The following is a 13,245-nucleotide window of genomic DNA, read 5'->3' as shown; positions in this document are numbered from 1 at the left end:
GTTCTCGGATGGTAGGCAGGTTATAATGTGCGATAAATCCAACGTCTGTATTCAGTCCATGACTTTTTGTATACAGTCGATTTATGAAGTGAAGTTCGTAGGCTTGTCTACGAAAGGTGTTTTGTAAATTCCCTTTGAGGATTAGAACTGAGAGACTGGAGAGAGAGTGGTTGTCTTGAGAAGTGTGCACCCAGAGGTAATTGGATATTTTTGTGTTTGATACATTTTTGGTGTGCGTTCATTCTAGTATGCGGTTGTTATTTGGTTTCTCCTACATATTTTCTACCAGGGCATTTAGTGCACTGGGTGAGATATCACATTTCTGGAGGTGCTGGTGTAAGATCCAGAAATTATGCTGGTTCTGTTGTGGAGTGCAGTTATTGTGGGAGTGGTGGAGATATGTTGACAGGTTTTACATTTCTTGGCCCGGCATGGTCTGGATCCATTCGGTGTGTTTTGGGCCATAGGAATTTGCTTCTGGTCATGAGAGATGAGCAAGATTCAATGCTTGTTTAAAGGCTAGGATGCATGGTTCTGGGAAGATCTCTTGAAGAATTGGGTCTTCTAGTATGGGTTGCAGTTGTTTGAGGATTGTCCGTATAGATTCCAGGGAGGAATGGTATACCATAAGTAATGGTGTGCAGTTCGTGGGGATTTCTTTTTGTACTGCAGCAATTCTTCACGTGGTATCCAGGTAGCTGTTTCAAAAGGCTTTTTCTCTCTGGAGGAGTGTCCTTGTTGAGTGAAAGCCCTTTTGAGATTTGTGAGGTGACTATCACGAGTGTTCTCCTCAGTGCAAATTCAGTGGTATCAGAGGACTTGGCTGTATATCACTTCTTTGTTGGTGTATTTAGGGTGATTGCTGGTTCTGTGCAGATACGTATGTTGGTCCGTGGGTTTCTTGTATATGGTGGTTTGTATTTTACCATTCTGGACATTGATCATAGCAAAAGGAAATGCTGGTGCTGGAGTATTCAAGAGAGAGTCTGGTGGGGGGGTAATGATTATTGAATTTGTGATGAAAATCAATCAGGGATTGCAGATTTTTGGTCCAAATGGTGAAGATGTCACCTACATATCTTAAATATAGCATAGGTTTGGTTAAATTCTTGAGGAATTCTTCTTCCAGGTGGCCCATAAAACTGTTGGCATATTGTAGGGCCATTTTGGTGCCCATAGCTGTGCCCGTGGTCTGGAGGAAGTGTTAGTTATTGAAAGTGAAGTTGTTGTGTGTGAGGATGAAGTGTATAAGTTCAGTAATATCTTTAGGTCTATACTCTGAGTTCTTCTTGTAAGTATGTAAGGCAAGCTTGGCTGCCATCCTGGTATGGGATATTGATATATAAGCTGGTAATGTCCATGGTGGTTAATGTCCATGTCGCTCGGAAGGTAGTCTCTGTTTCTAAGTTTTCGTAGAAAGTCTGTTGTTTCTTGGACAAAACTCAGTCTTTGGATGACAAGAGGTTTTAGGATGGACTCAATGAAACTTGATGTTTCCTCAGTTAGGGTTCTGTGGTTGGATATGATAGGTCTGCCTGGGCTTCCTTGTTTATGAATCTTTGGGAGCATGTACAAAGTTCCTGAGTTGGGTAGTGGGAGGGGATCAAGCTTAGTAGTTTTTCTTGCAGTTCAGATAGAAATGATTTGATGCTGGTTTTGAGTTTTAAGATGAAAAAGTTTCCTCTAGTTATAGGTGTAATAGGTGGTGTCAGAGAGCTGTCTGTTGGCTTTAATGTAGTCTTCATGGTTAAGGATAAACTACAGCTCCTCCTTTATCTGCTGGTTTAATTACTATTGTGTGGTTGGATCTTAGAGATTCTGTGGCCCTTCTCCGAGAGGGAGAGGTTGCTATGTTGGCGTGTTGATTGTTTCATTGTTCATTCTTTCCCTCAGGCAGTCAGTATAGTGGTCAAGGTTTGAATTTTGTCCACTGCGAGGTGTCCAATCTGATGTTTTTGGGGAGTTTATCTTTTCCGCAATGTTGTCAAAGGATGAGGTGTTTTTGGAAGTCGATTTATTACGGTTGTGGAAATATTCCTTGAGATGGAGGCACAAGGGTTATTCTTGGGAGTTGAGGCAGCCAAGCTATACCCATAGGGGCTTCCAGAATTGATTGGGATACAAATAAAAGATGCAGAGCTGAATGGTAGTACAGCTAAGGCCTTAGCATATTAAACTGATAGAGGTATTAAAAAATACTGTAGAAATTAAGGTTTTATAGAAATCTTTGGTTCTGTAAAACAGTTTGGTTTTCTAAACCTGCCAGTTTCTCTTCAGACTGTGGTTGGCGCATTAACTCCTTTGTCTGCATCTCCTGGTAGAAGCATTGATTTTTCTAGGAGCTGTTAATGGTTTGGGGCATATTATAGTATTCCATTCTGTGGAATTAAAATGGGGATCCATGAGCTGCTTTCCAGTAGTTCCCCCTCCCCCGCTCTTTTTAATTTCATAATGTAGACATAAATTCCAATGGCAAGATTCTCCACACATGTAAGTGGATATGTGTTATAATTATACCAAATGGAAATCATCAGAAGCACAAAGTCACTTAGCACTAGCTTCCAAATCTACAAAATGGCTTTTACCTCCTTGCAGCGTTCTTAGGTTTTAATTAGCATTTCTCTTGTGCTCAGCAATGCTGAAGGGCTTTGTATTTCCTTTTGTGAAAGTGGACATGAAATAGCTGACTGAGCTCAGTTAGATCAGGTAGAGTGGTTGGAAGGGGGCCTCACTACTACTCTGTTCCTCTCATTGTAGCTGATGTCTCTGGAATTGACTGGATGGTGAGGCATGGACGGAGTCTCGCACTGTCTGTGGCTGTAAATGTAGCTCCCAGCAGACTCTGTCTCCCCAAATACTATAACACTGTTCAGGAGATGATCTTCAGCAATGCCACGGCAGACAGGGTAAGCACTATTGGCTATTTCATGAGTATTCTGTCTCTTTTATTGTAATTAGTTTAAAGTTTTCCGAGCAAATCATAGGTAAGTAAGGCTGGAAGAGATCTCGGGTCATGTAGTTTAGCCCTCTGCTCAAGGCAGGATCATCCCTGATTAAACCATCCCGGCCAAACATCTATCTAACCTGCTCTTGAAAATGTCCAGGGATGGAGATTCCACAGTTTCTCTAGGTAGCCTGTTCCAGTCAGAAAGTTCTTCCTAATCTCCAATCTAAATTTCCTCTGCTGCAGTTTGAGACCATTATTCCTAATTCTGTCCCCTATGGTCATGGAAAAAATCCCATCTCCATCTTCTCTGTAATCACGCATCAGGTATTTGAAGACTTATCAAATTCCCTGCCTTCTCCCCCCAGTCTTCTCTTCCAGGCTAAATAACCATAGCTATTTCAGCCTTTCCTCATAAATCTTGCCTCCTAGGCCCCTAATCATTTTTGTTGCTCTACGCTGGACTATTTCTAAAATGTCCATATCATTCTTGAAGTGTGGGGCCCAAAACTGGACACAGTTCTCCAGGTAAGGCCTCACTAGTGCCAGTAATGTGGAGAATCACTTTCCTTGATTTACAAGAGACATGCCTACTAATACAACCCAGTATGCTACTTGATGAGGCACCTAACAAAACAAGCACCAAAGTCTCTCTGCTTGTTTTGAAAGCTGAGCCACAAAGAGATGTACAGTATTCTGAATGTCTCCTGATTCCTGCTATCCTGTAGTTATTTGTGTGTGTTTGTATAGGAAGTCGAAACTGGTCTGGATTGTCTAAATTTGAGATTTCTTTCTGCAGTTTATATACTGAATCCAGAGGATGTTTGGGAGGTGCATTGCAGAACCATTCATACCTCTTTCCTCCAAAAATTACTTCTAGTGAAGGTTGTTTAAATTGACAAATCAGCTTCTAATATGAACACATAAATGTCGCATCACCGTATTAAACTGCTCAGGTAATCAGTGGATAGGTTTACTAGGGACTGAGAAACTTTCATTTTAGGAGGAAGGTCTGTGGCTGAGTGACCATCATAGGTATGTTTCAAGCTCTTTTTTTTTTTGAGTTGCCATAAGGATCATATTGTAGGGCCTGCATAGGGGCCTCTAGATGCTTATGTAAGAAATATAATGTATGTACCATTTCTTTGTACTACAGATTCCCATTGCCATTAGTGGTATCAGGGGGATGGGCTTTCTTATGAAATATCACATAGAAGCAGAAGGAGGGAACTTGCCCCTGAAACTCTCCAACTTCTTTATTAAGGTGAGTCTAGGAATGCCTCTTTTTCAGGTTTGTGCCACCTGAACTCTTTCTTGGGGATGTTTAAGCAATGGAACATGACCTGTGTTTGGGTCTGCTACAACGGGCCAAGCAGCACTAGTTGTAACATGGAGTGAAAGTTGTAACTTTAGACATTCTATTTTGTGAAACTATAAACCTTATACTAAAGTATCTAGATTTTTCTGCAGCAAAGTACAAACAAAATGTTTTCCAACATTTATAGATTTATAAGCGTGCCCATTCAGATGCTAAACACCATGGTGAAGAACAGAGCAAGGTTTTATGCTCAAATTCTAGCTAGCCTGGTTATGCTGTCCTTATTGCAGATAGTAGGTACATAATATACCTGATGTTGTACTAAGCCATGCAGTAGGAAGACCAAAGGTAGAATTTCAGCATTGTTTTTCATGGATGCAGAAACTTACAAGCGGCAGGTGACTGTAATAGGATTAAATAAAAAGAAACAAAATCAAGATTTTATCAATTTCTGCTTCAGGTTGTATGAAGATGTGGGCTCTGACTTTTGTTTTTTTTCCACTTTTTTATAATAGAAATATCCAGAAGGGCAACTCTGGCTTTCCCTGGTTTTGCTGCAGCACAGTTTGGGTGATCAGCTCTCACCTTTTTCTTATTGAAATGGCTGGCACTGACAAACATAATGCTGTGGAGAAAAGAGAGCCATTGAAGTTAAAGAAATAGATATTAACAAAACAACCCTAAAAAGCAGAGTTTGAAGACAACTGAGTAAACAGTCCTTTTCCTCTCAGTTGCTTTGGTTTCAGTCTCTTTGACAGACCCTTTGACGACATATAGAGTAGACAACAGCTAAATTTCTAATGCAAAAACCTCAGCATCTCTTTGTGCAGTATAAAAAAATGGAAAAAACACACACACTATTTTTTTTCCTTTGTCTGTCACCTTTGCCTTAATTTATCTTTATTTTCAGGATGTAATGTTTTTCCTTTTGAATTAGGTCATGAACTGACTTGGTGCACACACCAGTGTCATAAAGCAGACCTGGTATGTGAAAGCACATCTAAGTTCCAGGCTTTGAAAACTTGTAGGCTTTACATTAACCTGCATGAGACAGTTCATTTTGACAAGATGGGATGAAATGTGGTCTTAATAGACATGAATGTGGTGATAGAAGTGTTACAATACAAAATTACTTTAAAATGTTAACCATTTTACTTTAAAGATTAAAAAGAGAAAAAGGGTCAAATTCAAGTTCAGAATAAAAGGTGACAAAATCCATTGTCAACAGGTAAAAGCATCTCATAGACACTGCCCTTATGTACCAGGTTTCAGCATGATTCAGGCTCTTAACGTGTGAGTGCGTTTTACTGAAAATGCTGGAACTGAAATGTCACCGGGCTGGTGGTCACTGTCATTTCCTGAATTAACTGAAGGAAACCATGTGACCTGTAGACAATCGCAGTCTGCAAAACTTCTTTTTGAAAGGTGTTCTTGTGTTAGAATCCTGAGTTGCTCTCAGGTAGCAGTTTGGTTAAGTTTATGGAAACATAGAAGTGTACTGTGGTGAGAATGAGAAATAAATGCAGCTCTGCGAACACTTGCATTTGTGGGTTAGTTTCATAGATGCTCGACTTTCAAAAAAAATCAGTTGGGACTTTGAAAAGTTGTCTTTTGATGTACTGGAAATTAAGGTTCTCTGTCTCTTGCAGTGTCTCCAGAACCCATCAAGTGACATCAAATTAGTTGCAGAAAAGATGATCTGGTGGGCAAATAAAAAGCAAATGCCCTCACTGGATCCTCAGACAATTAAACCAATTCTCAAAGCACTTCTGGACAATACAAAGGACAAAAACACCAGTGTGAGGGCCTACAGTGACCAAGCCATAGTTAATCTCCTGAAGATGAGAGAGGGCGAAGAAGTGCTTCAGGTATGAGGAAGAAATGCCTTATCTTGCTTTGCATGCTGATTACCCTCCAAATATCATGTCTTTGAATGTATCAGGAATCTCTTGCAGTGTTAACTATTACAAATGGTGGGTCCCTGGAGCTGCACATAATCCTTCATCCTCTGCCATTGTTTCTGGATCATACTCCAGTATTTTTGTGCCCAGCTATCTCAGGGCTCCACATGAGCCGTAATATGGATTCCAAAAATGTAGTAAGCTGGGTCTGTACCTAAAAATTAATAACCTGCAGAATGCTTTAAAGTCCTTGCCAAGCTGTGGCTGTTTATATTTAGGGTCACTAGTATATGAACACTTTGTTATAGCTGTTCTATAGATCCTGTTTTAGGAGGGATGAAATAGTCTTTTGCATGCCAACGGCCCAAGTACATTTCCAACTTTCAGCTATTTTTGAGTGCTCATGTCTGAATTTGTGGAACCAGCTGAAAGGCTGTGATGTGCTTGAAAGTATGCAGGAGTTTTGTGTGTGTTTTGGCTGAAACAATTGTAAAGGACTTATCCAGGCGTGTTCTAGTCTGTTTGCCACAAATTATTTTAGTTAAAGCTAATACAAAGTTGAGATTTCCAAAGCAGGTTTAATTTCAGTCTGTAAACCTGAATCTATAACTATTCCTGCAGCCAGCACTGAAGTTATTTTAAAAGTCTCAACTCCAGCCCTAAAAACAGAAGAATTAAAGACTGACATCTGTGTTTGATTGTATGTACAGAGAGAGCACCTTGAATGTAACAGGCTTAATAAACCACTTGCATTTGAAGTGTAAGATCCCTGTGTTTTGATTCACAATTTAATTTCATTCATTAGATTTGTTGAGAGAGAGAGAATGAGAAAGAAGTTGTTTGATATAGCTGTAGATGTGTGCACATCGATCCAGTGCTTCTTTGTTAAGATCTTGCATTATACTGATTTTGTCCTTGCTTTTTTTGCCATGACATAGCATAAGGAGTTATTGTAATTGCTGTTATTCTTGTTCATATTTCCACAGTCTGTCTCTAAGATCCTAGATGCTGCCAGTTTGGATCTGCTGAATGAAAGCTGCAGAAGATCTCTGAAGAAGCTTGCCAGCCAGTCTGACTCGGACGAACAGATAGATGACACCATACTGACGTGATAATTCTGATCCAGAAGAAAGAAAACATTGAACCCAACCGCTGCATCAGCATTTCAACTAAAAAAACAATGTTAAATGTTTTCATTTTTGAAAATATGTTAATTCTGGTGGGGGCTTGCAAAAAGGACTCCCAGAGAGTATTTTAATATCAAAAATATACCAGAATAGCCTTAATTAGACCCATTAGCTGAATATTGAAAATTTGGTCCCCTTTTTGAAATGGAGAATGTGTAAGAGAAAGTCATACCAATCAGTACTGAATAATTAAGGCTGGTTGTAAGATATATGATGGGGCATCAGGCTTAAAACTCTGGTGAAATCTCTTTCTTTATCAGGGTCTACTTAAAAGCTCCAGTAAATGGAGCTCTCCCTTTTCCACAGACTCTGTGCAATGGGAATAGACCTCTGTGAAAGTTTAAAACCTATTGTTTTTGTGTACTGCTACCTTGCTGCTTGTGACAGTTCTGAAGGCTGAAAATCCCTGTAAAACAAATTATTTAAAATAGCCTTAGAAATTGAAAATGCAGAGGGGGGAATTAAATGCAGGCTGTTTAAAGAAGAAACATTTAATAAAGGCTTTGGATTTAATCCCACCAGTGAAAGCATTTTTCTTTCTATAAAACCATATAGCATTAGGCTGTCCTGAACCAGGTATATTAGAAAAGGTTTCTTATATTGCATTTACTTTTTAGATGCATTTTTCTCAAGAGACTGGTTCTAGAGTAGACAGCATTGTAATAAACAAGAGAGATTTCCAGTATTGAAACAAGCTAGGGGTTTGCAAGCCAGACAAGACTAAACATTTAACAAAATTGACAAAAATGGATTCCAATTCAGGAATTATATGATCTCATTCCAGGAATGTGAATGACCACTGGCATCTTTTCAGTTGCCTGTCTGTTGGACATAACAGGCCTTCATTTTCTGTGACCTCAACTACTTGATAGTCCATTCAAATTAACATGTAGCCTTGTCCAGAGGTTATGTCATTGAACACTAAGGATGTTATTTATCAGGCAAAATCCACCTCAAAGTTTACATTTCATTAACACTGTTTACACAAAGTATGGGGGGTGGGGAGGGAGCAAAAGGCACAGAAATGTGTCTCATACATTTATGTGACCATAAAACGTAGAGCAAGTTGTCCAATGGGGTTATAAATGCTGATATTTAGTAGCTACCATGGTAACAAAAGATTATTACAGGAAAAGGGTTTTGATGGATCTTAGTAATATCAACACTAAAAGTTCACCAGAAATTAAAAATAAATGCTAAAATTGAAATATCCCATAGGGTAGCTTCTGGTCAAAAGTTTATTGTTTTAAGAATCTGTTGAAAGGACCTTGCTCTTCCCTAAAACCTCCATAATATGATTTTGGACCAGCAGGATGATAGAGCTGCTATGTGTAACGATCTGATTCACCTATAATGATTTATTTTATGCCAAGTCTTTCTTCTGTTTTGGTAAAAAAAAAAAAAAAAAAAAAAGCAAAAAACAGTAAAGTACATATTCCAAGTCATGGCTGTGACTAGATGATAATATAGTCATCAAAGGGTAAAAAAGGGGCCTAAGTGGAATACATGGTCTTGAACAGGTTTGATGCATTAGGGTAGTTTTACCCATAATGCATGAGTTGCATTTTGTTATAAAACATTTAAATAAAGAAAACCAAAAAGATACAAATATCTTATGCACTGAAACAAATGTACCCAAAGTTAATACAAGTTAAAAAGGTAAAACGGGCAGCAAAATGTTCAGTGGATATATTCAGGGGTGTACTTGGGACTTTGATCCCGAAAGCTTGCAGAAAAGGACAATTTTCTTGCCATTTTCCAGTTGGTCTAATAAAAGGTATCATTTTGGAACCAAGAGTTCTAGTTTTTTGTATGTCACTGGATATATTGAAATTATGATTCTTTTATTATAGCAGATAGGTAGGAAGGGGTACAGAATGTGACAGATCTCTTTAAGAAGGGTTGTTCATTTCAGTAATTAAAGGCACTGGTCTTGTGGACACATGCTCTCTCTCTTTATGCATCCTAAAGTAGTTTCCACTTACAAAAAGCAGTGTTAAGATGATAACATTTTTTAAAGTTCCACTGTTAGTATGTGATCATGTATGGGTATTTTAACATTCATGTTAGGCTGAAGATTATAAATTAAGTGCTTAAAGCAGTGGTGCTCAGCCATGCACAGGTTGTGTCATCCTGTCTGCAGTGTTCCCCATGGGTCCAAAAATTTGGTGGGGGAATGGTGGCAGTCATGACTTCCAGGGCCATGGCAATTAACACTGCCACTGCTCCCCCACCTCCAATGGTCCAGACCCACGGGGAGCCCTGTGGACTGGATGATCATGCTGACACATGGGTTCATTCTATGACTCCATCTGGTGTGTGGGGTTGCATCCATGGACTGGCCCTGTGCACTGACTCAATGCTGGATCTGATCTGTGCCACACATTGGGTCTGTGGGGCCGGAAGTTTGAGTACCGGTGGCTTAAAGACACTTGCACATGGTTTTCACCTTGAATAGCATCAAGTGAAAAATTCATGTTCTAATTGAAAGCAATTTGGTTGACAGTTTGACTTTAAAACTAACATGACAAATTGTTTTGGTCTCCTTTTGGAAAGAAGGTGCTAATTTTCAATATTTAACTATACAAAAATCTAAACTTGGCTGTTGTGATTTCAATTTCAATGTTTCTGATTTATCAAAATATTTACACACTAATATATAATAACTCTGATGAGTGGGTAGCTTCTGTGCGAACTTGAGAGAGAGCAATTTTTTTTCATGTTAGATGTCTTCCAAATAAGCCTTTCAGTAGAAGAAAGACATTTTATACCACTGACTAAACTAAGAGCTTTGAATTGTCAAGTTACTGTCAATGAGTGGCAGTTGAACTGCATGTAGATTCGAAAGAAATTTGTTGGAGAAATGTTCAAACTTGAAAGACTTTATCCAGTTTAAATGAAAGAGAGACAGGAAATTCAGATGAAAGTAGGAAATATCAAATACTTGGATCTCAAGATAATCTTGTTTTATGAAACCGATACTACTTCCTAAACTGATACTATTGTGAAGTGTTCATGTTGTAGGAAAATCACTGATTTCAAGCATTCATTTAAAATTATGAGAGAAAGTCTCATGAGATTTTTAAGAAGAAAGGGGTGGGCTTATTTCTCATTTGTTTTTGTTTTTTGCACCTTTAGAATATATGCACACTGGTCATGTCTTCATCTTTTTTCTATAACTGGGCACATTTACACATGCACTTTAATGCACATTAGCCTATTTTAATGCATATTAAAGCATCATGTAAAAGACCTTGCTTTTTACTAATGCTTATTAAAATAGGCTAATGCACAGTAAGCATCATGTAAAAAAGCATGCTCTTTAGTTGATGCGCATTACACTAGGCTAATGTGCATTTTTCTAGTACAGCAAAAGCTCTGTTATCGGGCATCCATGGGGAATGGGGGGTGCCGGATAACCAAATATGCCGGTTACCTGAGAGGCCCAAACAGCATCTTTGCCTTTTCGGGCTGCCACCCCTCCCACTGCATCCGGTGTGCTGCTGCCCGTCCCTGGCATTAGTGTGCTGGAGGACAGGGAGGGGGGCCCTACACAGGCTGCTTTGCCCTGGGCCATGGAGGCTTGGTGAAACCGAAAATGCCATAGTGAGCACTTCCGGTTTCGCTTTTGCAGTGTCAACCGGCATGCTGGTTTCTAAGGTGCTGGATAACATGGCTTTTGCTGTACCTCACAATGGAAGGCAGTTTTACATGTGTTCCAGTGTTGGTGAGGTGGCACTTTAATTAGACCAGCTCCGAGAGCCACTCTAATTAGCGTTGCTGCATCTTGCGCATCAGTGTCCCTGTGCTTAAAAATGGTGGCAGGGGTGCTTGAACTAAAGCTCGTTTGACGAGCTTCGGATAAAGTGCCCCCACCACCATTTTTAAGCATGGGGATGCCGATATGTGAGGCCCAGGAGGCTGCTGGAGTGCAACAATTGCCACGCTCCAGCAGACTTGATTAATTGAGTCTGCTCCAATGTACTGGAATTCCCCAGGCATTGGAGCAGCCTCCATGCTCATGTGTAGGCACCCAGAGACACTATAATGCACATTAACTAAAGCGCATTAATGGATGTGTAGATGCACCCACTGAAGGCTAAAACATAAAACAATTGCAAGATTTACAATCAAAATCATAAACGCTGGCCACACTGCTGAATGGGGATGTGGGAGGGTAGGGTGAGAGAGACATATTTTACACATTTTATAAGCCAAAAATCATCAGCACACAGCTGCCTGTGATATCACCCCACTAGCCTTTTCCAGTCTAACTGGTATATAAATTATCCTGTGTAAATGGAAGGAAATAATTCCAAAGATGATTAAAGATGCAAGAGACATTACTTGTGAAAGCAACAAGATCCCAAGCCTTCCCGATCTTAATCCCATCATATGCAGGCTTGATAAAAGAAATTATTCCCTGCCAAGTGAGCCTGTGGAGAAATAGGAGTGGAAACAGCTATTTCCCATAAACATGTCATTCATACAGAAGAGACTATTAATCTGATTTATATAGGTGCTGTTCCAGTGACAAATTATTCTACTGAGGTCCTCAGAGCTTGATCTATTCTAATCCTTCAGTGTCTGTGAAGCAGAAGACTGATTCAGCTATATTTTATATCTCACACATTATAAAGGGTCACAGCATTTTTTCAGTTTCACTCTACTTGTCTGCCAGGTTTTCTACCTTCTGCCAGCCTGTAGATATCAACAATCTGGCAGGTAAATGTTATTTTTCAGAGCTAATTATTCCAATTTTAAAAAGAATGCATATTAATAATATACCTGAACTGATAAATTATAACCATATGCTTAAATTAAGAAATGAGCTGCTTAGCTTATTGAAATAATTGTGTCAATATTTTGGCTCAAGTAACTACAAAAAAACTTGGCAAGACTGCAATTTTGTCAAGTACCTAGAACACCTGTTTAAGTGTTTCTTTGCCTCCTATTGTGTCTTTTCAGCATGTACCTACAAATCAAAAATTGGTGGGGAAAAACCTAAATAAACAACATGCTAAATTTAAAACAGGCTTCCTGGACTACTTTTTAACAGTAGATCCTGCAGACCCTAGTTCAGTCAGACTGATCAGGGCGTGCAGTCTGTTTGCAATGCTAATAAGCGATACACGGGCGCTTACAAGGTTCTTTGGCTGAATCTTACCTTTTATGAGGCCAACTTAGATACTTGGATTTTTTTTCCAACCAGATTCACCCAAAGAACCCTGTCTGCCCCTGTCCTCCGACCGACACGGCTACGACCTCCACCCCGTAACCAGCGCGCGTAGGCATCTCGGCTGCCTAGTGGGCAATGTCGGAGCAGCAGCTGTGAGCTTCTCTTACGAAGGTGGCAGTGGCTCTAGGATGTATAAAACTGTCCTGTCCACAGCGATGGACCTCGTGTTTAAAAGCGAGGGGATCCAAGTACAGATCGCAACAGACGGGAAAGCAAGGGGGTGCAGACATGGCGGCAGCGCTGTGCAGAGGCCGGGCCCGCGGCTGCATGCTGGCATTGGGAATGACCGCTAACCCCAGCTCCGGAGGCTTGTGACACCTCTCGGGAGCCCCTGGGGTCTGGGCACCGGCCGGGCTCGGTGCGGCCTGCCCTAGCAGCAATGCCGCCCTAGCAGGCAGCCGGGCAGCTGCAGGGCTCGTTCACAGGCCGACCAGGTTGGACGGGCCTTGGGCCGCAACCATCTCATCCACACGTTTTTCCAACCGGCTCTTAGCAACGACCGGGCCGCGTCCACACGCCACAACTCAGCCTCTTCCTCGAGGCCGCTGCCCTGGGCCACGACCCCCCCCACCGCCAGGTGCGGCAAAGGCGCCACGCCCCGCGAGGAGCCCCGCGCCCGCAGTGCGCATGCGCGCTCGCAGAGCAGCCAGCGCTGG

General features: G+C 40.7%; 1 protein-coding gene across 1 annotated transcript in view; it reads left to right on the top strand.

The window, feature by feature from the left end:
- Positions 1-8,773, top strand: part of GCN1 (GCN1, eIF2 alpha kinase activator homolog) — a 61,718-nt gene extending 52,945 nt beyond the window's left edge. The window contains exons 55-58 of the mRNA XM_006019906.2: positions 2,758-2,906; positions 4,101-4,208; positions 5,912-6,130; positions 7,150-8,773. Coding sequence (XP_006019968.1) covers positions 2,758-2,906; positions 4,101-4,208; positions 5,912-6,130; positions 7,150-7,275 — 602 coding nt within the window. The 3' untranslated portion in view covers positions 7,276-8,773. The remainder of the gene's footprint in view (positions 1-2,757; positions 2,907-4,100; positions 4,209-5,911; positions 6,131-7,149) is intronic.
- Positions 8,774-13,245: the final 4,472 nt, after the last annotated feature.

Source organism: Alligator sinensis, unplaced genomic scaffold (assembly GCF_000455745.1).
Source record: "Alligator sinensis unplaced genomic scaffold, ASM45574v1 scaffold505_1, whole genome shotgun sequence".
NCBI lineage: Eukaryota > Metazoa > Chordata > Crocodylia > Alligatoridae > Alligator > Alligator sinensis.
This window is presented reverse-complemented; position numbering and strand designations above follow the sequence as displayed.